This window comes from Lontra canadensis, unplaced genomic scaffold, assembly GCF_010015895.1.
Source record: "Lontra canadensis isolate GAN:19392208 unplaced genomic scaffold, GSC_riverotter_1.0 scaffold38, whole genome shotgun sequence".
Classification (NCBI taxonomy): domain Eukaryota; kingdom Metazoa; phylum Chordata; class Mammalia; order Carnivora; family Mustelidae; genus Lontra; species Lontra canadensis.
In genome coordinates this window covers 4,566,519-4,589,992 of record NW_022631032.1, presented here as the reverse complement: position 1 = coordinate 4,589,992, position 23,474 = coordinate 4,566,519, and the positions used below count along the sequence as shown (strand labels likewise).

The window sequence follows — 23,474 nt, the reverse complement described above, 5'->3', positions numbered from 1 at the left end:
CCTAATGTGAGGCTCAACCTGAAATCATGACCTGAGCCGAAGGCAGACGCTTAACCAACTGAGCCACCCAGGCACCCCAGGAGATAAACTTCTACCGTGACATACTTTTGGATTTTTGTTGTGGCAGTTAGAAATTCCTGCTCTCAGGGGCGCCTGGGTGGCTCAGTGGGGTAAAGCCTCTGCTTTCGGCTCAGGTCATGATCCCAGGATCCTGGGATCGAGCCCCGCATCGGGCTCTCTGCTCAGCAGGGAGTCTGCTTCCCCCCGCCTCTCTGCCTGCCTCTCTGCCTACTTGTGATCTCTCTGTCAAATAAATAAATAAAATCTTTAAAAAAAAAAAAAAAAAGAAATTCCTGCTCTCAGATAACCTGTCAAATATTTTCTAGTTGGAGTACTTGACTTATATTGGGAAAAAAGTCATACCTTTAAATCACAGCAATTCCACTTCATTTTGTCAATGTGAGTTCTATTTACAGAAACAACAAATAATTCACTTCTCCCCAAGCACCTCAGGCACCCCAAGCAAGAGAAAAGTTTCCACTGTCCTGCCTGCTCTTTCCCTGAACGCCTGGGTGTTCACCTCCTGAGAGCACTGTCTTCAGCTGGAAAACGGTGCTGTTGTCAGACAGGCAGGAAAACGAATGAGCTATGATCATCATACCTCCCTACAGCCTTGCAACCGTTCACGTCTCCACACATAGTGGGAGCACAGAACTGGGTCATCATTGATCAGTTTAAACACTGAAGTCTGCTCCCCCACTGCCCCCGTAAGTCCTCCTTAGTCCTTTCTTTGGGATAAGTTTTCCTGTGACTCTGTTCTCCCACCCTTAAATACCCAACAGAAGGACAACTGTCACTCACCCGATGCATGGATTGTTCTGGTACCTCGGCGCTGTGTAGGAGAAAGGGGAGATGTTTTTGTCTACAAAAGACCCGAACCCCAACCGGAAGTTGCTGGTGAGCTTCCTCATCTCCTCAGCGAGCTTGGTGCCCAGGTTCCGGATGTTGTCCAAGTCGTCCTTCATGGACAGGGAGAGGTCCATCAGGTAGTACAGGTCCACAGGATAATCCTCTACCTGTCGAACCTGCAGCTGGAAAGTTGTCTTGTCACCTGTGCCAACAGAGAGGCCATGCTCATTAGAGGTCAGCCAGCTTGCTGGGGGCTGAAGGGATGGATTTTGCTTCTAAAGCCGGTCCCCCTTACTTTTCTTTTGTGACTGCATGCCTCTCAGAAGAAATACTGTTCTTGGAAGTGGAGTTATGGTGCTGAAGGGGAAGTTCTAGGTTCTAGGCTCTCTTTCCAAATATTTGGCTCAGGTTTTTTTTTTTTTTTTAAAGATTATTCATTTATTTATTTATTTGACAGAGAGTGATCACAAGTAGGCAGAGAGGAAGGCAGAGAGAGGAAGGGAAGCAGGCTCCCTGATGAGCAAAGAGCCCAGTGTGGGGCTGGATCCCAGGTTCCTGCGATCATGACCTGAGCCTAAGGCAGAGACTTTAACCCACTAAGCCACCCAGGAGCCCCTTGGCTCAGAATTTTTAAGGAAACTCTTTAACAACTAGTCTCCTCAGTGCTGTTCTGTTTTGTCAGCAAAAAAGGGCAGTTGGTGGACAAGGAATCAGCCAATTCCATGGACACAGATTAGGTGACAGTCGCCCACCAACCACACACCAACTTCAGAGAAAGGAGCGGCCAAGTTGCGAACATGGTGGGGAGGAGATTGTAAAGGTGTGAATGAAACAGAAAAGAGGGAATAAACAAAAGGAGGTACGGGCATGAGTGACTAAGAAATAAGATGGGAAGAGAGAGGTATAAGGCAAGGGGGAGTGGGGACACATGCTTCCTTAACATACCCCAAAGCAAAAATATTTATGCTTCTGCCACTTCTTCTATTTCCCTAGCCACTTATAAACAATAGTATTTAGTTCTTGGGCATATATGACACTTTGGGATATCATAGACATAAGTTATCATCATCAGAAATTATATGTATAAATACAGGAAGACAGATTCCAAATTTTAACACAATCAGAATGAAGGGAGAAAAGAGAGAAAAAGAAAAAAAAAAACAGAAACACTACTATATTTGCCTACCAGCTACAAGAAAGAGAATATAATTTTTGGTTCCACAATAAGAGTCAGAGACAAAAGAGAAGGAGGAAATAATTCAGAGGGAAAGAAACGAAGAGAAAAGCCCATGACAGCCCTCCCAGGGCTTAGAGAAAGGCCCAAGTCAGCACCACAACTAAGAGATTCACTCCAGGATAATGATGCTAAATCATTTCATAGGCTCTCAAAACACATCATTTAGAGCCAACTTCCAGAAGCAATCATACCAGATAGTTCTATCTTCAAGCTAACTCGTTTTCTTTTTTTTTTTTTTTTTAAAGATTTTTATTTATTTATTTGACAGAGAGAGATCACAAGTAGGCAGAGAGGCAGGCAGAGAGAGAGGAAGGGAAGCAGGCTCCCTGCTGAGCAGAGAGCCCGATGCGGGGCTTGATCCCAGGACCCCAGGATCATGACCTAAGCCGAAGGCAGAGGCTTAACCCACTGAGCCACCCAGGCACCCCAAGCTAACTCGTTTTCAAGGCACCAAGATGTCCTTCAACTCTCTGCGCAGGAAAGCTGTACACGCCTTTGAAATATGGACAGACACGCTGTGTTTAGAGGTGCAAGAGTGAAGTTGGCCTTTCCTACCCAGAGGGTCCACGCCCGGTCTGTGGGCAGTTACCACCCAGGGAAGCTCATCTCTCACCTCAAGCAGACCAGCAGCAAGCAGAAGTCCTCTTAAACCTGCAGGACAGGGACCCCAATCCCATGTGCTCCCTCTCTTCCTCCCACCCCAGACAAGCATATGGCACTAACTAGACCAAAGAGATTCAAAGGACCAAGTTCCAGCTCCGTCCCTTGACCACAGGTGCAACCTGAGCCTCGGTGCCCTTGGGGATACAATGGAAATAACAGTGCAGTCCTGATTAAGGGTATGAAGAGCTCATGTGGAGAACATGTTTTGTAAGCAGCAGAGGCCTGCATAAATGAAGTATAATTATTATAATTACTATTTGTTGCCTGAGTGACAGCACCGAGCCTGCTTCCCTGGACCTGTCTTTGCGTGTACTACTCTAGCTTCCTCAAGACTGACGTAGTTTGGGTTGCCTGTTGATAGAAGCCTATTTTTAAAAACCATCAGAATCTGACTCAAGCAGAAGAATGCTGGAGATTTCTTCCAAAATGAATTCTGGACGGCTGCAATGTCTGCCTCCGGTTCCCATCAGAAAGACTGAGCAGGTCCCAGCACTGAGCACCCCCCAGCTCTAGATGACACAACACAGTGGGGAAGGGGCAGGAGGGAGGAGAACTTGGGGAAGGGGAGTGCCTCCTTGGCCTTGGCTTAGGCAGACCACCAGTGGGCAGAGCCTGTGATGCATGTCTGCTCTGTCCAATCCCATGACCTCTTCAGAGAGGCTTCTGCATTTTCTGTCATCTATGCCCTTCCCCCAAAGTTCCCAACTACATCTTCTTTTATCCAGAATCCACTTTTGTGGACTGTGAGTACAGGACTAACGAGCCCTTTAGGACCAGGAAGTCTGAAATGGGCTTGGACTTGGGGAGGTGCCTATGGGAGGGCAGAGGGTACTAGGCTTGGAGAACGAGAGCTGAGCTGGAATTCAGACCTTGTCACCGAGATTTTGGGAGACTTCAGGCTCCTCTAAATTTGCGTCTCAGTTTCTAGATGGGTAAAATGGGAGGTTGTTAATTACTGTGGGGATCAAACAAGACAAATGCCTCTACTCCAGGAAGACTTCCACCTGGGTTCTCCCCAGAAGTCAGTTATTAAAGCAACTTCCTGTAGGGATAAAAAGCGAGACGGAAAATTCTGTCAGAAACTTGAGTGTGAACGGCTATAGCTTTGGGCATTACATTTAACTCCACATTTTCCAGAAAGTGAAACAAGGTGGGACCACGCGTTTGTGTGTGCTCAGCAGGCATCTACTCTGAAGTGAGAAAGCTCTTGGCATCAAATTCTAAGAGAAACTGATTCAGAGAATCAGTTTGATTCTCAGAATCAAACTCAGAGAAACAGAAAAACACACACACCCCTCCCCATTCAGGGGCTGCCAATGTTAAACAAAAAGTATTTCTCCCAGTTTTCCAGAAGGGGGAGGGTATAAGAAGGAGGGTGTTATCATTAGCGTTGGGAATGAGGGTTTACTGCTACCTCAGCTATCCCTGATTTTAGATGCTACAAACTTCTCAGGGGGCCATGGCAAGAACGGGATGTTCTGTCAGCAGATTTCGGAGGGGCCGACATTCTTGGACCAAGTCTCAGTGTGAGTGTTAAGTGTGGGAGTTAAGCAGCAGTGCCCCAGCCCCGCTACGAGCAAGGTCAGCAGACTGAAGGAGAGGCTGCCGCCACGTGCAGAGAGAAAGTCTGCAACCCACTTTCCATTTCTGGACACACTTCCAGAACCAGGCACGCTCAGCCACTCTCCAGCAGTCCAGCCAGCTACACGGTTCTGCACCACTCAATACATGTCACCTCCACGTGTCCAGCAAAGAGCAGAGCCCTTGTCACCTTCACTGGCAGCAGTGGGCCAGTGCCCGCTTCCGGCTCTCCTACTGCAGGCATGTACCAGCCAACCACCTGAAATGTACTTTTAAAGTTTTTCTCTCTCTATGTCCTCCCTTCAATCAAAAGTGAAGAGAGAGGGGCGCCTGGGTGGCTCAGTGAGTTAAGCCTCTGCCTTCGGCTCAGGTCATGGTCTCAGAGTCCTGGGATCAAGCCCCACATGGGGCTCTCTGCCCAGTGGGGAGCCTGGCTTCCCCCTCTCTCTCTGCCTGCCTCTCTGCCTACTTGTGTTCTCTCTCTCTGTGTCAAATAAATAAATAAAATCTTAAAAAAAAAAAAAAAAACCTAAAAAAAAAAAGTGGAGAGAGAGTCAGGGCACCTGGATGCCTTAGTCGGTTGGCCAAGCCTTGATTTAGGCAGGGGTCATGATCTCAGGGTGGTGAAATCAAGTCCCACATGGAGCTCCCCGCTCAGCAGAAGAGTCTGCTTGAGGATTCTCTCCTTCTCCCTCTGCCCCTCCCCCCAAATAAACAAATAAACAAATCTTAAAAAAAAAAAAAAAGTGAAGAGAGAGTGAAGGAGGGAATTCCACCAAGAACTTCTGGTATTTTTAAGACTGATTTTTGTCCAAACGTTCAGACAAAGTAGTATTCCAACCGATAAAGATGCTTGCCGTGCCCAAATAAATTTAAGTAGTTTTTGATTCCTCAGAATTACCTTTCTGTGCCAAAAACTGAAAAAAGAAGCAGCACATTAAAATCCACTATATTAGGGACGCCTGGGTGGCTCTGTTGGTTAAGCCGCTGCCTTCGGCTCAGGTCATGATCCCAGGGTCCTGGGATCAAGTCCCGCATCGGGCTCCTTGCTCAGTGGGGAGCCTGCTTCTTTCTCTGCCTCTGCCTGCTTGTGTTCTCCCGTGTGCTCGCTCGCTCTCTCTCTCTCCCTCTCTCTCTCTCTCTCCCTCTCTCTCTCTCTGACAAATAAATAAATAATAAATAAAATCTTAAAAAAAAAAATCCACTATATTACAACAGGACCGCAGCTCAACAGGGAATTAGGGCTCAGGTGTACACCTTAGGACCATCATCTAGCTCTTCTGTTTACTGTAGTGGAAGGTAATTAGTATCCCAGAATTAAATCCAGACCTAGAACAAAAGAATTGCCTCCCTGGTCTAGGACAAGGCTGGTGTGCCCTACTGTATCCCACTCCTCACTGCAGAATTCTGACTCTAGACGGATGGAACGAAGGAAGGAACCAGGTGAAGACACAACTGGCCTCTACCAGTGTCTGCCCCAAAGAGGGTTCTCACCAGGACTCAAACAGGCTTGACCCTGATCTTGGACTTGGAGACTTCAGGATCCTGAGAGAGAAATTTCTGTTGCTTATAAGCCCTCAGTCTATGGGTACTTATTAGAGTAGCCCAAATGGACTAAGACTGGGTTTTGTTTTGTTTTGTTTTGTTTTCCAAGGGAAGTAGGAAACTAGGAATGCCAGGCCTGGGTTGTAGACTGCAGGCGTCCTGCTGTGTCCTCACATGGCTGAAGGGAGGAGGGAGCTCTCTGGGGTCTGTTTATAATTCACTGCACTAATCCCATTCATGAGAGCTCTACCCTCATGACCTAATCACCTCCCAAAGACCCTGGGCCTCCTGATACCATCACACTGGGGGTCAGGATTGCAATTTATAAATGTTCCGGGGAAGGCACAAACACGGTATGTTAGCCAACCTCTCTTATCCTGCCTCCATCAGGTCTTTCTTAGATTTTATAATAAAGAATGTATTCTGTCCAGTCTGGGTGGCAGAAGCAACACCTAAGTGAGGTAACCAGCACCTCAAAGTAGGGCCAGGGAGGAGCGGGATAAAAAGCAGCACATATAAGGGCTGGGAAAAGGGCTCAAAAGCAACCAGTCCCCTAGGTTAGTTAACAGGGCTGTACCAGTGTCAATTTCCCGATTTGAGTAATGCACTTTGCCTATGTAACATTACCAGGGAAAGTCAGGACGGGTATACAAGAACACGATTACTTTTGCAACTTCTTGTGAGCCCACGATTATTTCAGATTAAAACACTTAATATGAAAATATAAAGCTACTAGTCAATGAACTAAAGGATCAAGGAAAATTAATGACATAAGTAAACTCTTTCTAACTGTCCCAATGCTTCAAAACCACCACTAGCCTTTTATTCACCATTTCAATAAGCTTTATTCCAAAGTTTGTATCCTTTGTTAAGAATTTTTTTAAGATTGTTTTCCTGACATACAGTTTCCAGGATTGGAAACAAAATGGAAAACATGATCCTGTGTTTATACAAAATCCTGCTTAAAGTTTGGCAGTTCCTCAAAAAGTTAAACATAGAATTACCATATGACCCAGCAATTCTACTCCTAGTTATATACTCAAGATTATTGGAAACACATGTCCACACAAAAACTTGGGCATGAATGTTCACAGTAGCATTAGTCATGATTGCCCCAAAGTGAAAACAGCCCCAATAGTCATCAGCAAAAATGCGGCATATCTATACATACCCAAAGGAATATTATTTGGCCATAAAAAGGAAGTCTTGGTAAGTGTTACAACATCAATGAATCCTGAAGACATTCTGCAAAGTGAAAGAAGCCAGACATAACCATGGAAATAGAAAGTAGATTAGTGGTTGCCTAGGACTCAAAGTGGTCAGGAAGGAAAAGATAAGGAGTGACTGTTAATGCATACAGGGTTTCTTTTTGAGGTGAGGAAAATGTTCTGGAATGAGACAATGGTGATGACTGCACAATGTTGCAAATATATTACAAACCACAGAATTATTTACTTAAAAATGGTGACTTGGGGCTCCTAGCTGGCTTAGTAGGAAGACCACATAACTCTTGATTTCAGGATCATGAGTTTGAGCCCCACACTGGGTATAGAGATCACTAGAAAAATAAATAAACCTTAAAAAATAAAATTGTTTTTTAAAAATAAAAATAATAAATAAAAATAAAATGGTGACTTCTATGGGATGTGAATCACATCGAAAGAAAGAAAGAAAGAAAGAAAGAAAGAAAGAAAGAAAGAAAGAAAATCAAAACAAAAGTTCCACATAGAGGAAAATCAATCTTTTTCCCCCGGCTTATCCTGGAATAGTAACTTCGCTTTCTTTAAGTATCACTCATATTATGTTGAGGCTTATCATTGATTAGTCATTAGTATAAGGCTGGCAAAGTGTTACATTTTGCTCAACAAGTATCTATTATGAGGTATAGGGGAGCAGGGTCAGGGAAGAGACAAAAAAGGATTTCTAGAAATCAATAATGGAAAAACCAACCCCTAGATCTGAAGCCTTCTGCAGAGTCAGGGGTAACTACCTTGAGGTTGACTATGCACTTGGTAAACCGACGCTGTTAACTGCAACGTAACATTCTCTTCCCCAAATAAATATCTGGGGTCTCTTAAAAATAATAAAATTTTCGGGGCACCTGGGTGGCTCAGTGGGTTAAGCCGCTGCCTTCAGCTCAGGTCCTGATCTCAGGGTCCTGGGATCTAGTCCCACATCGGGCTCTCTGCTCAGCAGAGAGCCTGCTTCCCTCTCTCTCTCTCTGCCTGCCTCTCTGCCTGCCTCTCTGCCTACTTGTGATCTATCTCTGTCAAATAAATAAATAAAATCTTAAAAAAAAAAAATTAAAATTTTCAAGATTTTAAGAGGCTTCATTGGCTTCAGGTGACAAACAGATTCATTTGACAAAGAGATTCACAAGACTCTAGACCTTTAGGAATTCCTATTTTCATCAGATCTCCTCCAAGTCTTCAGCTCTACAAACATCCTCACAGTTTGGGTATATTTTAACTGGGCAGCCAACATCTCCATCACCCTGACCTTCCAGAAACTGGCTCTCTTATCACACCTTCCACACAAACAGAGAGCTCACACACAGCACCCATATCATGATTTTATATAAAAATAGGATCATATTGGGCTTAAAAGACTGGACTCAGTCAGTTAAGCTTCTGCCTTCAGCTCCGGTCAGGATCCCAGGGCAGGTCCCGCCTCCGGCTCCTTGCTCAGCAGGGAGCCTGCTTCTCCCTCCGCCTCTCCCCACAACCCCATTTGTGCTCTCAAGTTTTCTCTCTCTCTTGTAAAAATAGATAAAATCTTTAAAATATATACCATTAAAAAAAAATAGGACCATGCTTTCCATTTTATTTCTAATACCAGAAACTATATCACAATGTTTAGCAGGAAATATGACTATACTATGACTTATAAAATTAGCAACTTCAACTATCCCATAATCATCCCTGGCAATCCGGTAGTTTGTGCCTCTCTGTCCAGCAAAGCCACTTACGCCCGTTTTTTTGTTTATTTCCAAGACTATTGAATAGGCAAAAGGAAACCTTTCTTATATATGTGATGACTCAGAGTTCTTTCCAACAACGACCACAGGCATATCAAAATAAGGCTGATTTCCTTCTTCCATAAGTGAACATGCATTAAACTTTAGGCATAAATCAATATTGTGCATACGTCTAATGCCGGAAGAACTTGGCCCAAGGAGGCTGCCTTCACTTCCTTAGCTCCTTGTTGGAGGCTGTTTAAAGAGTCCCCTGGTAAATCAAATCAAACAACAGTCTCTCTGCCTCACGTGTGACTGTGACCTTCATTCTGATTCTAAGTAGAATTCAAACTGCGGCCTGACTTGGTGTCACCTCCAGCCCCCTCCTAAACTAAATCCACCCTAAAGGATAAGGATTTGCCACCCTGAAGGAATGTATTTCTCAGAAAATCAGAGGCGCTGAGAGCAATTCTAAATGAGGAGTTTCAAAAATGTTAAGTTAAAAACCTCTGCTGACGATGACTGAAACTATAAACTTGGTTGGCGGTGTGAATTTTGGTCTTTGTTAATGATTAAGTGAAGACAGTGTATGATTACACATACAATGTGAACGTATGAAAATTTTGAACATGTGAATAGAGACAGGGTCTAGTAAAAACGAAAAGCAACATTGCATGAAAGTGGATGATCTCTCAAGACTTTAAGTTATTGTTACACTGTAATTAAATACAAAAGAAGAAACATCATTCACTTTAATTGATAGCTACTCTCATCCCACACAATGCTCCAATACCTTAATCGTCTGCCACAACTCCCACATCCCCCTCTAGGTCACAGCCTCTGACCCCGGGCCAGTCTTCATGGATGAAGAGGAGTTATCTTAACCCAGAGGACATCAGCAAGCAGCTGCCCACAGAGAGGCTCAGCTGACTCTTCTCTACCCAGTCACACAGCTTTGCAGGGGCTCTGCCCTCTCTCAGCGTGGGAGCTCACCAAACAAGGCTAAGTGTCATTACAGTGGACCATTTATAAAAATAGCAGCCTCAACTAATCCCTGCGCTAATCCCTGTCATCTAGTAGCTTGTGCCTCTCTGTACAGCACGGCCGCGTACACCTCCTTTTGTTTCTTATTTTTTTTTTAATTTTTTTATTATTTAAAAAAAATTTTTTTAAGATTTTATTTATTTATTTGACAGAGAGAGAGATCACAAGTAGGCAGAGAGGCAGGCAGAGAGAGAAGGGGGGGAAGCAGGCTCCCTGCTGAGCAGAGAGCCCGATGTGGGGCTTGATCCCAGGACCCTGAGATCATGACCTGAGCCGAAGGCAGAGGCTGAACCCACTGAGCCCACCCAGGGGCCCCCTTGTTTCTTATTTCCAAGACAATTCAATAAGCAGAATAAAACATTTTTTTAAAGATTTTTATTTATTTATTTGACAGAGAGAGAGAGCACGCGCAAAAGAGGAAACACAAACAGGGGAGTGGGAGAGGGAGAAGCAGGCTCCCGCTGAGCAGGGAGCCCAATGTGGAGCTCGATCCAGGGACCCTGGGATCATGACCTGAGCTGAAGGCAGATGCTTAATGACTGAGCCATCCAGGTGCCCCCAGAATAAAACATGTTTAAAATATACGAAGACACCAACAACAAGCGTCACTAAGTGCTTATGATGGCAGCTTTGGGCGAAATCCGTCTCTGAGACACTGAGAATGGCTATTCAAACCTAGACCTCGCTGACTCCAGGATCTGCATCTTTGGCCACTAGTCTCTGAAAATAATGATAATTTTGACTTCTTAAAGTGTATGTATACAAGAAGTCTCATTTAAGCTTTTGAACGTGGCTGTAAAGAATGTAGGTGGCAAAGACCTTGAGATGCGAAGGGGTAGGGTAAACTGCCCAGGCCCTCCCAGCTAGGGACAGGAACAGTGCTAGAACCCAGGACGGCCAACCACATCCGTAACCTTGCCACCGGCTCCAAGTGGCCTTGGAGTCGAAATAAACCATCTGGGAGTAGTTTTTGCCAATGGTTTCCTAGGCAATGAGATAGAAGAAAAGGAGGAAAATCAAAGGAATTTGGAAATAGGCTACCTTCCCTCAAAATGTGATACTTTCTAATTTAAGCACATGCATATCCACTTTTTGACCTCACCACAATTCCAATATGTAGAGTATTATATTTAAAACATGGTGAACTAGAAAAAGTCATGAGTTTTGTTGTTGCAACAAGCTGGGGTGGAATCAGAGTCACCATTTCTTTTTCTTTTTTTTTTTTTTAAAGATTTATTTATTTATTTATTTGAGAGTGATAGAATGAGAGAGAGCCTGAGAGGGGAGAGGTCAGAGGGAGAAGCAGACTCTCCTCCAGCCGGGAGCCCAATGCAGGACTTGATCCCAGGACTCCAGGATCATGACCTGAGCCGAAGGCAGTCGCTCAACTGACTGAGCCACCCAGGTGCCCCCAGAGTCACCATTTCTAACTGGCAGACCTTGAGCAGGTTCCTTGTCATGTAAAATGGTCTTAGCTACCTAGGAGTAAGCCAGGCATTCAGCACATAGTAGGTATACAAAATCCGTTAGTTTCCTCATATCACACCAATGCTAGGGCTCGCATGGGCTCTAGGGTCATAAAACAAAATAACTCTGTTCTGAAAGTCTGTCCCTTCAGAATGCCATGGACTCCAGTGGAATTTGCTGACAAGGAAAAATACATTTTCCTGGAAGCAGCACCTTCCTGAGAAACGTGCATTAACTAGGGAGTAAACCTAGCAGTGTCCTCCCACGAAAGGCCATGACGTCATTCATAAGAGCCAAAAAGTAGCAACAACTCAAGTGTCCACTGATGGATGAACAGACCAACAAAATACAGTAAACGCACACAAGGGAGTTTTATTCAGCCTTAAAAAGGAAGCAGATCTGACACACGCGACAACATGGATGAACCTTGAAGACATTTCTGAGTAAAACAGGCTGACACAAAAGTAAAAGTATTGTATGAGTCCAATTACTATCACTTATATGGGCTCCCTGAGTAGTCAAACTCATCACGGCAGAAAGTAGAATGGTGGCTGCGGGAGGGAGGATGGGGTTAGAAGCTAGAAGTAGTGTTCAGGGACACCTGGCTGGCTCAGGCTGTTAAGCCTACGCCTCTTGATTTCCTTGATTTTGGCCCATTTGGTCCAGATCATGATCTCAGGATCATGGGGGGGGGGGGCTCCTGCTCAGCAGGGAGTCTGCTTCTCTCCCTCTCCCCCTGCCCTTCCCCCTGCTCCCTCTGTCCTACCCCCCCCCAACATGAGCTTCTCTCTCTCTCAAGTGAATGAAGAAAAAAAAAAAAAAGAACGAGTGTTAGTGGGCACAGAGTTTCAGGCTGGGATAATGAAAAAGTTTTGGAGACAGACAGTGGTGATAGACATGGTGAATGTATTTAATGCCATTGAACTATATACCTTAAAACGGTTAAAATGCTCAATTTTATGTTATATATATTCTACCTCAATCAAACAGATAGCAAAGATCCCGCTCTGTCCACAGGGGCCTTGTACTTACTCTGCCTCCTGGGGCCTGGGCGAGGCCTTGCCCTTTCCCTCTGCGGGCTCAGCTCTGAGCCTGCCCCGGCTCACCTGCCCATCATTAGCCCACCCCCTCCTCATGGCGCTCACCAGGCCGCAGGTTCAGGGCAATCTTCTGTGGCGTCATCTGAATGACATCTGAGCTGGTGGGACTGGAGCCCTTGCTGCTGAGAGGCAGGCTCCGCAAGACCTGGGTGCTGCTGGCGGGGCTCTCAAACTCACCCCCGCAGCCGTTTCTGGCCAGGTTTGCCTTCAAGTCACAGCGGGAGATGACGGAGCGCAGGCTACCGAAGTCCTAGATGCAGCAACAAAGGAAGAGGGCAGAGAACGGTCAGGCTATCTTTCCAGAGCACCTCAGGGAGTGGACCCAACAGCACCTAGTGCCTGTACCCCAAACACTCCGCACTCCATTTTCATTGTCAGAAAGTGGTGAAACCAATCACACATACCCCAAAATGCTCACTAGGATTATGAGGGTTAATGAAGGTACTGGATACGAAAGCCCTTTATAAACTGTAAATGCATAATAAAAAGGTTTGGTTTCACTGTTACTTTAATGATCAAAATTCTCCTTAAAAAATGGGCCTGTCTGGACAATTAGCGGGAGGAAAGTAACTGACATGGCCCGTTGCACAACTAAAAATGTTTTAAAGATACTATGTAAGTAGACAAGGAGTCATCATTCAGGCAATCAGGAGTTAACTTATGAGGCATCCACTTATCTGCTGTGCAGGCACAGGGCATTACACACCCATTACACACCCATTCTGCAAGACAACGTGGCAAAAAACACTGTACCCTTTGACCCACTGGTCAAGTCCCAGGAATCCTGGGATGGAGCCCCACATCAGGCTCCCTGCTCAGTGGGGAGCCTGCTCCTCCCTCTCTTTGCTACTCTGCCTGCTTATGCTCTATGTCTCCACCTCTGTCAAATAAATAAATAAACAAAATCTTTCAAAAAAAAAAAAAAAGGGGGGGGAACTCTATAAGATACATACTGAGTATAAACTTGTAAACATAAATCCCTCAACTGTAAGAAAAACATGGTATATCACCTCCGTAGATGACACGATCATTCAAAATTATGAAGACTGAAAAGAAAGTCCAAAACATGCTACGAAAGAAGATCAGAAAATAAAATTGTATCGGCATTAGGATTCAAAACAAAAATTTTTAAAAATAAAGACAGTTGGGGCATTAGTGTAGAGGGACTAAAATTATATTTTTTCTTTTATTATCTTTACCATAGTTTGAGTAATAAAGCCACATTGATAAGAAAAAACTTCCTTTTCTTAAGCTGGATTTAGGAGAAGGCTAGATATCAGGATGACCCAACCTTATCTGGGGCACCAGGACTTTAGGCCATCCACTTTAAAACGAAATAATATACTCTATTATAAAACATGGTACTTTTAAAGTATTGGTTGTTTTCCAGTAAGGGAATTTTTTTTTCTTTTTCTTTTTTTTTTTAATATTTTATTTATTTATTTGATAGACAGAGATCACAAGTAGGCAGAGAGGCAGGCAGAGAGAGAAAGAAGCAGGCTCCTCGCCGAGCAGAAAGCCGGATGCGGGGCTCGATCCCAGGACCCTGAGACCATGACCCGAGCCGAAAGCAGAGGCTTTAACCCACTGAGCCACCCAGGTGCCCCTCCAGTAAGGGAATTTTTAACAGCAAACCAAATCCAGGATGCTCTCCGAACACCCTCTCGCTGATGGATGTAGAAAAGCAGATCACCTCCACCAGCTGGTTGGAGGCCAGTGCTGGTGGCCCTGATCACCCTCTTGATAGCTGGAGGGGTTCTGATGCTGATCTCTTCCTCTTGCCTCTGTAACATTTTGCTAGAAAGCCTCAGCTGAGTCAAGTGTCCTCCCCACTGTGTTAGGAGTCAGACTGCTGGCAGAAGCAGAGAGACAAAGGGGACTCGCCCTTCACCATGGTCGAGGCTCCAGGGCTAGCCAACACCTATTCGAGCCTTTGCAAGATTCAACACTAAGAAGTCAAGAAGAATTTGCAGTGTTTTTATAAAAATGAAACCAGATGTGTTGTTCTGGGCCTCTGTGATGTTTGTTGTTGTTGTTTATTTTATAATCAAATTTTATTTATTTATTTGTTTTGATATATTGAGCCCCTGGAGATCTTGCCTGTTAACCTCAGGGACGGTGCCATAAGTCTAAGTCTCCAGACACTTGTGGATCAGGTGAGAAAATAATTATTCCAGCTTAAAATGATTATCCTTGAAATGATACAAGATTTCAAAGCTAGGCTTTCCAAGCTGGGTTCCAAATGGACAAGCATGACTCTGATGTAGAAATTCTAATAAAGTAGTGAAAAAGCCAAGGGATGGGGGAAGGAGTAACTTCTGATGGCCCCACAGGAGCGGTCTACTGTCTTGAGCCACCTGCAGCGGAGGTCCACCTGGCTGTTCAGAGCTGGAAGGGGCTCGCCTGCTCATGAACTTCTTGCTGGTCTCTGGCATCCTGGCCCTTGCTGCCAGCTCCCCCAATTCTGATGAGCTGGTTGTGCTTGGCCCAGTTCTGGTAGTCAGTGTCTTGAGCACTCCAGTGCAAAACTCTGCCTCCAGGTTGGCCATGAAAGCATCTGTGTTGTCCCTGAAGTGATGGGAGCCCAACACCCCTCCCACTGGTCTGGAGCAGCTTGCATTCTGGAACAGACCAGGTCACAGAGCCAACCTGCTTCCCTCTACGCAGCAGGTAGTGGCATGATTCTTAATCCACAGCCTTGGCAATTCATTCATTGAGATCACACCATACCACCCAGACACCTGCACTAGCAGTGAACTTCACCCAAGCTTCCCAGTCATCCCGCTCAAAGGGGTCTTTGACAGGCACGAGCAGTCCTTGATGGAGAACTTGTACGGGGCCACCTGCTGGCTGGGGAAGACGCACAGCTGAGATCACCAGGAGACCTAAAGCCCAGGTCACCCTTCCCAGATCTGAAGAAATCAGACAGCCACACCCATGCCAATCACAACCGGGTCTGCAGGTCTGGCTGTCCCAGCCGTACTCTAGAGACTCTGCGGCTTCTTTAATCTCTAGGGTATTAGAAGCAAGGCTCTCCTCATTCCCCTCACTGGTACCAGCATATTTCTCATTAATAATATTCCTCAAGGTTGTGATAAACTTCCACTCCAGTGCTCATGGTTTCCCGAAGTTCACTGCACGGGCCAGGGAGGCCCATCAACCTCTGTACTGTCACCTGACTGCCAGCAGGAGAACTACTGGTGACCACATTAAAACTGTAACTCACGGGGCACCTGGCTGGCTGAGTCAGTAGAGTAGGAGACTCTTGATCCAGGGGTGGTGAGTTCAAGCCCCACGTTGGGCATAGAGACCACTATAAAACAAACAAACAAACTGCAACTCATACGGTGACTTCAGAAATGCCCATCGCGACAACAACGGGACAACACAGGGAGCCCCCTTCTCAGCAGCTCCAGCTGCACACACAGCCAAGGGACACCCTACTGTGGCACCTGTGCCAAATTTAGATTTCGTCTCAGTGCCATTGATCTCTATTGCTGGTTTGTCAACCCTGTCCTAGTTCACAAAGCTCAGTGTCCTGTTACTTGGGGTGGGCCCAGTGGTTTCACTGATACTGTTCCACGGCCTTTGGGACATCTTTACCTATATGTTGAACCTCGTCACTGTCCCAGGGGTCTGAGGCCTCGAAGATACCCCGAGGCACCTCTGGCCTTGGCAGGCGTGAATCACCTTCAGAGAGGAAGGCAGCTACCCTGGGAGAGTGGGAGATTGGTGGGAGATTCCCACAGAGCTGAAGGTCCATCTGGCACAGAGTCTGAAAAGAGCCACGACTCATCTCTTGCTGCCCAAGGAAAGGACAGAGAATACTGCAGGCCCAGCTGGGAGTGCCAACCCCACACGCCCAAGGGCTTCTCCTCCCCCTCCACACCTGAGCTCTTCCCTAGGTCATCGTTCAGATGCCAGGGACCTGACACCCAGGCCCTCGTCCAGGTGCCAGAAGCCAGCAAGTTCCAAGGGGAAAGGACTCGAAGGCATCCTCGGGTGCCAGCCCCTGGTCTCTGTGGGTGAGGAATCAGAGGCCCACATGCCAAAGTTCATGCCTAAGTTCATCCAAGAAACCCAAGTTCACCTGGCTTCAGCTGCCTGTACCCCAGTGCTCTTCACATCACCTCCCTTCCATCTCAACAAGGCCACAGCTAAATGCTGCAGCAGGAAACTAATGCTGGGTCCCCAGACCCCATCCCTCTGAATTTAGTGTTTCCTTGCTGCCCCCAAGGCAGAGATCTGCCTGCCACCTCTCAAACCAAGAGGATAAATATTCTCCTTATGCAAAAAAAACAGCTACGGATGGAGGTGGGGAGACTTCATCTCAACATGGAAACTAGTAATAGGAAGGGCTCCTGGTGGGGCACAGCACAACTGCGAGCAGGTGCTCCTGATCTCTGAGCTGGAAGGAGTTTCAGCTCACGGCGGAAGCATCCGCCTGTCCACGGTCTCCAGAAATGCCTCCAGGAACCCTCGGAGGGCTCATAAAAGGAAACGGCATTACAAGCAAACTTCCAAGAGAAGCATCAAAATGGGAACAGGAACTTGAAACATCTTTTATGGCTTTTAGTCACCCTGTGGTAATATAAAAAGACAAGGGAAGTGTTCCAAATGTAGATCCCTTTTAATTTGCTACAACACTGGCCTTTGCACGTTGTTGGAACTTGGTCCCCTTTCCTCCCTCCACCATCTATGATGTGGAGGACAGGACGAGCTCCACTGCTGGTTGTCACACTGCAACACCTAACTCCCGGGACATTTTGTTCACTAAGATCTCTCTCCCTGCGGTGCAAGCCAGTGCTCGCACCCTGGCCGGGGCGATCGGGTCCATTCAGCACACTACCCTCTGCCTGGGGATGGAGAAATCCCTGTGTCAGCTTTCAGGCAGCTCATTTAATTCACTGAACAAATATTTATGAAGCATCTACAATAGGCCACGATTACTCCTTTCATGACCACAAAGAGCTTTTCTCTCAAAGAATCTGTAATTTAATGTGAGCTAAAGCAAATGCTCATTTCTTTTTCATTTCCTCCCAGCTCAAATGAGAATACAGGCAATGTCCCCTTGATAGCCCTTCGGGCCACCATAATTTCCCCCGAAAGTCCACTCGGCCCATCACGGGATGCTACTGTGGTCTTGTCTAAGCTGTACAACAGGATGCTGGTGTGGTTTTGGCTTAGCTGCCCCAGCTTTCTTGCTTTCTTGTAATTGGACACTAAGCATCCAATTAACCTCTAACACCGTCTTGCTTTCCTGCCTCTAAAAGGTCTCCTTCCTCCTGCATCCAGCCCTACTGACCTCTTCATTTCTGCTTCTCCATGTCTATCTCCAAGGTAAACACCCTTCACCCCAGCCCACACTTTCCCAGTCTTCTTCCATTCAAACCCCATTTCCATCTTCACACCACAAGCCAGTGGCCATGCTTCCCTGGTCCTTCTCCCTCTGGCTTTTCAGCAGCCTGTGCTGGCCAAGGCCACATCACCTCAAGCTATCTCACCATCATGCCCGATGGGCTCCCCAGTTCCCCAGCCCTGCATGCAATCTTGTAGTCTGTTTTCTCCTCCTCTTCTGCTCCCACAGACTCTGCTTTCTACCCTCACGGGGAGTCTGGGTCCTTCAGGCCTGCCCACTTCTCCCAAACTACCATCCTCCTACAAGCCACAGTGACCCCCCTGCTCCCAGCATGAGCCCTGTGCTCCCTATCTCCCTGGGCACACAGCTGGATCCAGTCTCCTGGCTCTCCCTGCATGTAGGAAGAGCGACATGACTGGGTGGTCAGCCAGGAAGTGTGAGTGGAGAGAAGGCGGGCTGCGATGGGCCTTGCGGGAAAAGCATACACACACTCTGCCCTACAAATTCCTCTCACAGCCAGCTGGGTTGAGAGGCTCACAGGCTGAGATCAGGGGCAGATTTCCACTTGGAAAAAAAAAAAAAAAAAAAGGCAGACAAAATGGCTGATACACTGCTGGAATTTGTTGTGTGTTTTATCCTGTGCAGGACAACAGCGCCCTAAGTGCTCACACTGGCTGAGAAGCAAGGGCCAAGGAGGTGTCATGAAGAATGAATTAAGGACAGGGGTGAGGGGTGCTGTGGGAACAGGTAAGGACAGGCAAGGAGAGGCGGCCTCCCGCACTCCTGGTCTCAGAGTACCAGAAAGTCTGGCAACTCTAATATCTTTTTTTGGGGCGCCTGGGTGGCTCAGTGGGTTAAGCCTCTGGCTTCGGCTCAGGTCATGGTCCCAGGGTCCTGGGATCAAGCCCCACATCAGGCTCTCTGCTCCACGGAGAGCCTGCTTTCTCCTCTCTCACTCTGCCTGCATCTCTGCCTACTTGTGATCTCTGTCAAATAAATAAATAAATAGAAATCTTTAAAAAAAAATCATTTTTTTAATTTTCAAATTTTTAAAAAAGATTTATTTATTTATTAGAGAGAGAGAGAGAAAAGCACAGGGTGAGAGGGGAGGGAGAGGGGAAAAGAAACGCAAGCAGGCTCTGTGCTGAGCACGCAGCCCAATGCAGGGCTCGATCCCCCGATGCTCAGATCATGACCAAAAATGAAATCAAGAATCAGATGCTCAGGGCGCCTGGGTGGCTCAGTCAGTTAAGCAGCTGCCTTCAGCTCAAGTCATGATCCCAGGGTCCTAGGGTCCAGCTCCACAGCTGGCTCCCTGCTTAGCGGGGCATCTCCTCCTCCCTCTTCCTCTGGGGCTCCTCCTACTTCTGCTCTCACTCATGCTCTCTCGCTCAGATTAAAAAAAGAAAAAGAAAAAGAGTCAGAGGCTCAACAGACTGCGCCACCCAGTTACCCCAAAAATAAAATCTTAAAACAAAAAAGGGTCATGCAGCAGAATGGAATAGAAAACCAGCAAGAAGTGCTGAGCGGGAGCCCGACGCCAGCAGACTCCAATTCAATACCTGCAGGGAACACAGGAACAGGGAGAGGAGGCGGAATTAGTTTACAAGGAATGTTAAATGCAGAGGATGCCCGCCCCACCTCAAGTAAAATAAAAGCACTACGAGATCAAGAGCTGGGGAGTCGCGATAGAGGATGGTTCCCAATGACTCGGCACTGGTGTGGGCCACAACAGGTGGGTGGGGCAGAATCCACAGAAACCCGCCGGTCAGCAACCTGGCCCTCCCTCACCATCCCCGAGGGACCAGCCCTCCGTGCACACTCGTCATATGCTCGTGGCAGATACCTGACCTCTCTGATGCCATCCTGGCATGTACGGTTAGGAAGGCACTCGACCACACTTACTCTGTCTTGCTAAAGTGCAGAGGTCGACCAGAAAGCATCGTGAACTGTCCAAACCCAGTTCCCCGAAGCACACTCACATCCTGGGGGCAGTTCACCCCCCAAAGAAAATGGTAAGCGGCATTCCCGTGCAGGCATCACAGGGAGCTCTGCAGCCAAGACCGAGGCTCCGTGTAAGCCCAGGGAACCCACTAGGCTAGAGAGGGAACCCAGGTGTGGGCCCGGGGAATGCAAGGCTCCTAGAGATAACGTCATTCGCTGTCAATATTAGCATATCAGAGTCCTGGAAGTACTAGCACAAGAAAGGAAGAAACCTAACTAGACAGCTGACCCTGGCTTCCAGGTCCCACTGCTTCCATTTACTAGAGGATACCGTGGATGAGAGTGGCAGTGTGCTAGGTAACACTCATTCCGTTCATCAGCAGACCCATCCAAGAGTCCTCTCATGCACTCATCTCATTTTATACTCCCAAGAACACTGGAGGGTGCAGTTGTCACTAGCATCTGACACATCACGCAACTGGGAACAAAGCATGGGAAAACTGAGATTCAAACTTTGGTTTTCTAGTGGCGCCTGGGTGGCTCAGTCGGTAAAGCATCTGACTTCAGCTCAAGTTGTGATCTCAGGGTCCTGGGTTGGAGCCCCACGTTGGGCTCCCTATTCAGCAGAGAGCCTGCTTCTCCCTCTCCCTCTGCCCCTCCTTCCCATTCATGCTCTCTCTCTCTCAAATAAATAAAATCTTTTTTTTTTTTTAAGATTTTATTTACTTATTTGAGAGAGAGAGACAGTGAGAGAGAGCATGAGCGAGGAGAAGTTCAGAGGGAGAAGCAGACTCCCTAATGGAGCTGGAAGCCTGATGAGGGACTAGATCCTAGGACTCCGGGATCATAACCTGAGCTGAAGGCAGTCGTCCAACCAACTGAGCCACCCAGGTGTCCCTCCAATAAATAAAATCTTAAAAAAATAAAAAATAAACTTTGGTTTTCTAACTACATGTTGTTTAAGCCCATCTTTTTTTTGACAGAGATCACAAGTAGGCAGAGAGGCAGGCAGAGAGAGAGAGGGGGAAGCAGACTCCCTGCTGAGAAGAGAGCCTGGTGCGGGACTTGATCCCAAGACCCTGACATCATGACCTGAGTCAAAGGCAGAGGCTTTAACCCACTGAGCCACCCAGGCGCCCAAGCCCATCTCTTTTATCAACTATGAATTTCTGCCAGATTCTGGGCTGGATCTGAGGAGTCAAGATGAATAAGACATAGTTTAGGTTTCCAAGAAGATGATGATTTAGTCAGTCATGGGCATAAAAACAAAATAATACAATAAAAGATTATCAGTGCTATCAAGGAAGTAGGGACTACGGGGAGACAAAGAGGGGGTCATGGCCTGCACATGCAGACACGCAATAAATACCAATCCAGTGAAATCCTTCAGTCAATACTTATTGAGCAACTACTGTGTGCCAGACAACACTCTAGGTACTGGGGATGCAGCAATGAAGAAAATAGATAAAAGCCATGCCCTAACATTCTGGAAGACAGAGATAATCTCATACCAAAGGGCCTGGGCAGACTGATGGATGAAGAGGTAGATGGCCATGTCTAAGAAAATCTATGAAAGTCTTCATAGAGCAGATGAGTTCTGAGCTGGTTCTTGAAAACTGGATGACAAAACATTGGTCAGGGAAAGGAGTGGAAGCCAGGAAAGCCTTCCAGGCAAAGGAGCAACACAGGGAAAACCATGAGGGCATCCACAGGGTGGGGCTCTCTGGCGATCTTCGGATAGCTCCCTCTGACTAAAGTGCTGGGGACAGGAAAGGGGCAATGGTGGGGAGGCAGAAACGGGCCATGGAACTTGGGACATACGATGCCAGTGAAAGGTTATAAAGGAAGTTCACAACAAACAATTAAGTACAAATACAATGAAGTTTTCATATATTGGGAAGATTTATTGGAATAAACTTATTGTGGTTGGGATCATTTATTTAGTTTAATCCTACTCTCCACTAGAAAAAATTCTATAGAGGTCACATGTAAGAGGCCGGGTAGCCAAAGGGTAAGAGCCTGGGCTCTAAAATCCAGCTTTGGCACAGTGTGTGACCTTGAAAAAAAAAAAATCACATCACCTCTCTGAGCCTTCGATTTTCATCAATACTATATACAAGGTGTGGGGTACTCATGGGGCTCCCCACATGACCATCTGTAGCCATTGAAGGCTGAACCCATCCCCAGACCTCTGAGGCTGCATTGAGGCAAAGACGCTCAGCCTCCCAAGCGATCTCTTGTCCTGTTGGGCACCGCACACCAAACAGCAAAGACTGAGCCAATCCAAGATGGCAGGTCTCAGCTTCTTTAAAAATTAACCTTAACAGGGGTGCCTGGGTGGCTCAGTCAGTTAAGTGTCTGCCTCTTGGTTTCAGCTAAGGTCATGATCTCAGGGTCATGGGATCGAGCCAAATGTCGGGCTGTGCCCTCAGCACAGAGTCCCCCGCCTTGAGCACTCTCTCTCTAAAATAAAAAAAAAAAACTAAAAAAAAACAAAAAAAAAACAAAAAAAAAACACCTTAACAGTACATTCGTGCAAGGAGAGTTTGTGCCTGGTGGTTCTAACAACAATTTCAAAAAGTGAGCCGGAAATTTCCTTCAAGACAGGAGTTTTAGAAATTGATCACTTGCTGATGAGCTCACCACGCTCCAAGGTTTGTACTGCTTTACACAGCAATATGTCTAACATCTCCCCGAACTTGTAACCCTTCTTACAGGGCCTAAAGAAACAGCAACCATGACTTTTAATCATACCACAAAGGCGGAGTCACAATACTCCTAACCCCACGTAAGCCACGTGAAGACGACTGGCCTCCATCTACATACTACCCACCCGCCCACGTTTTCAACTATTATACAACAAACTCCCTTCACATGCTCAGATCTTTTTCCAAATCGCAGGAAACTAGACAAGAGTCATAACTGGCTCCCCCACAAAAGGGAAGGAAGGTCTTGTTTTCCTAAAATAGGATTAAAACACTCAATACCATCTGAAGACCCGACTGAATTTCTGTTATAAAAATGCAGCTTTGTCATCGCCCTGGGAAAGAGAAGAGGCAGCCTGCAGAATCTGCTGACCCCATCTCTGCACAGTCAACTGGGGTGCTGGGTGTAGCGTGCCCCCTACTCCCTCCCCCCTCTCCCACCCCTCCCTCACCGCCGCCTCCCCCCACCCCCACCCCACACCACCACGTACCTCTTTAAAGCACCAGGCACATTTTGGATGGATTAACAGACATTCTTCACATGAGGTGGCACTTCCACTAGTGCATATGTTGAGACCTTCGAAGAAAGATAGAGAGGCACTGATGGGTTCCTGGCCATAAAGCTTACTAATGAGGCCTTTGAATGGGGTGTGAGGAGGAGTCACGCCTGTTTTCAGCAGGGAGTCCGGGCGAGGCTGAAGGGTACAGGCCTCTGGGCCAAGGGCAGGTTAAGGGACAGCGGCTGAGGCAAAGCACGGGTGGTTTTTGAAGCATGCACACTGTGTTAGCAGCTCCCATTTCTTCTCCTGGACCCATTTGGATTTCCACCCCCACACAGTAGGTCCTCCCTCAGTGAAGGCCTCATCACACTTAGTCCACCCAAAATGACAAAAAGAAATGGTACCAAAAAAAAGAAGAAAGGAAGAAAGAAAGAAAGAAAGAAAGAAAGAAAGAAAGAAAGAAA

At 46.7% G+C, this 23,474-nt stretch overlaps 1 protein-coding gene across 2 annotated transcripts in view; it reads right to left on the bottom strand.

The window, feature by feature from the left end:
- ITGB5 (integrin subunit beta 5) overlaps positions 1-23,474 on the bottom strand; it is a 112,672-nt gene that overhangs the window by 77,283 nt on the left and 11,915 nt on the right. For both annotated transcript variants that reach the window (XM_032869450.1, XM_032869449.1), the window contains exons 2-4: positions 23,002-23,087; positions 12,548-12,752; positions 862-1,111 (exon numbers count right to left, since the gene is read on the bottom strand). In XM_032869450.1, the coding sequence (XP_032725341.1) occupies positions 862-1,111; positions 12,548-12,752; positions 23,002-23,087 (541 nt within the window). The remainder of the gene's footprint in view (positions 1-861; positions 1,112-12,547; positions 12,753-23,001; positions 23,088-23,474) is intronic.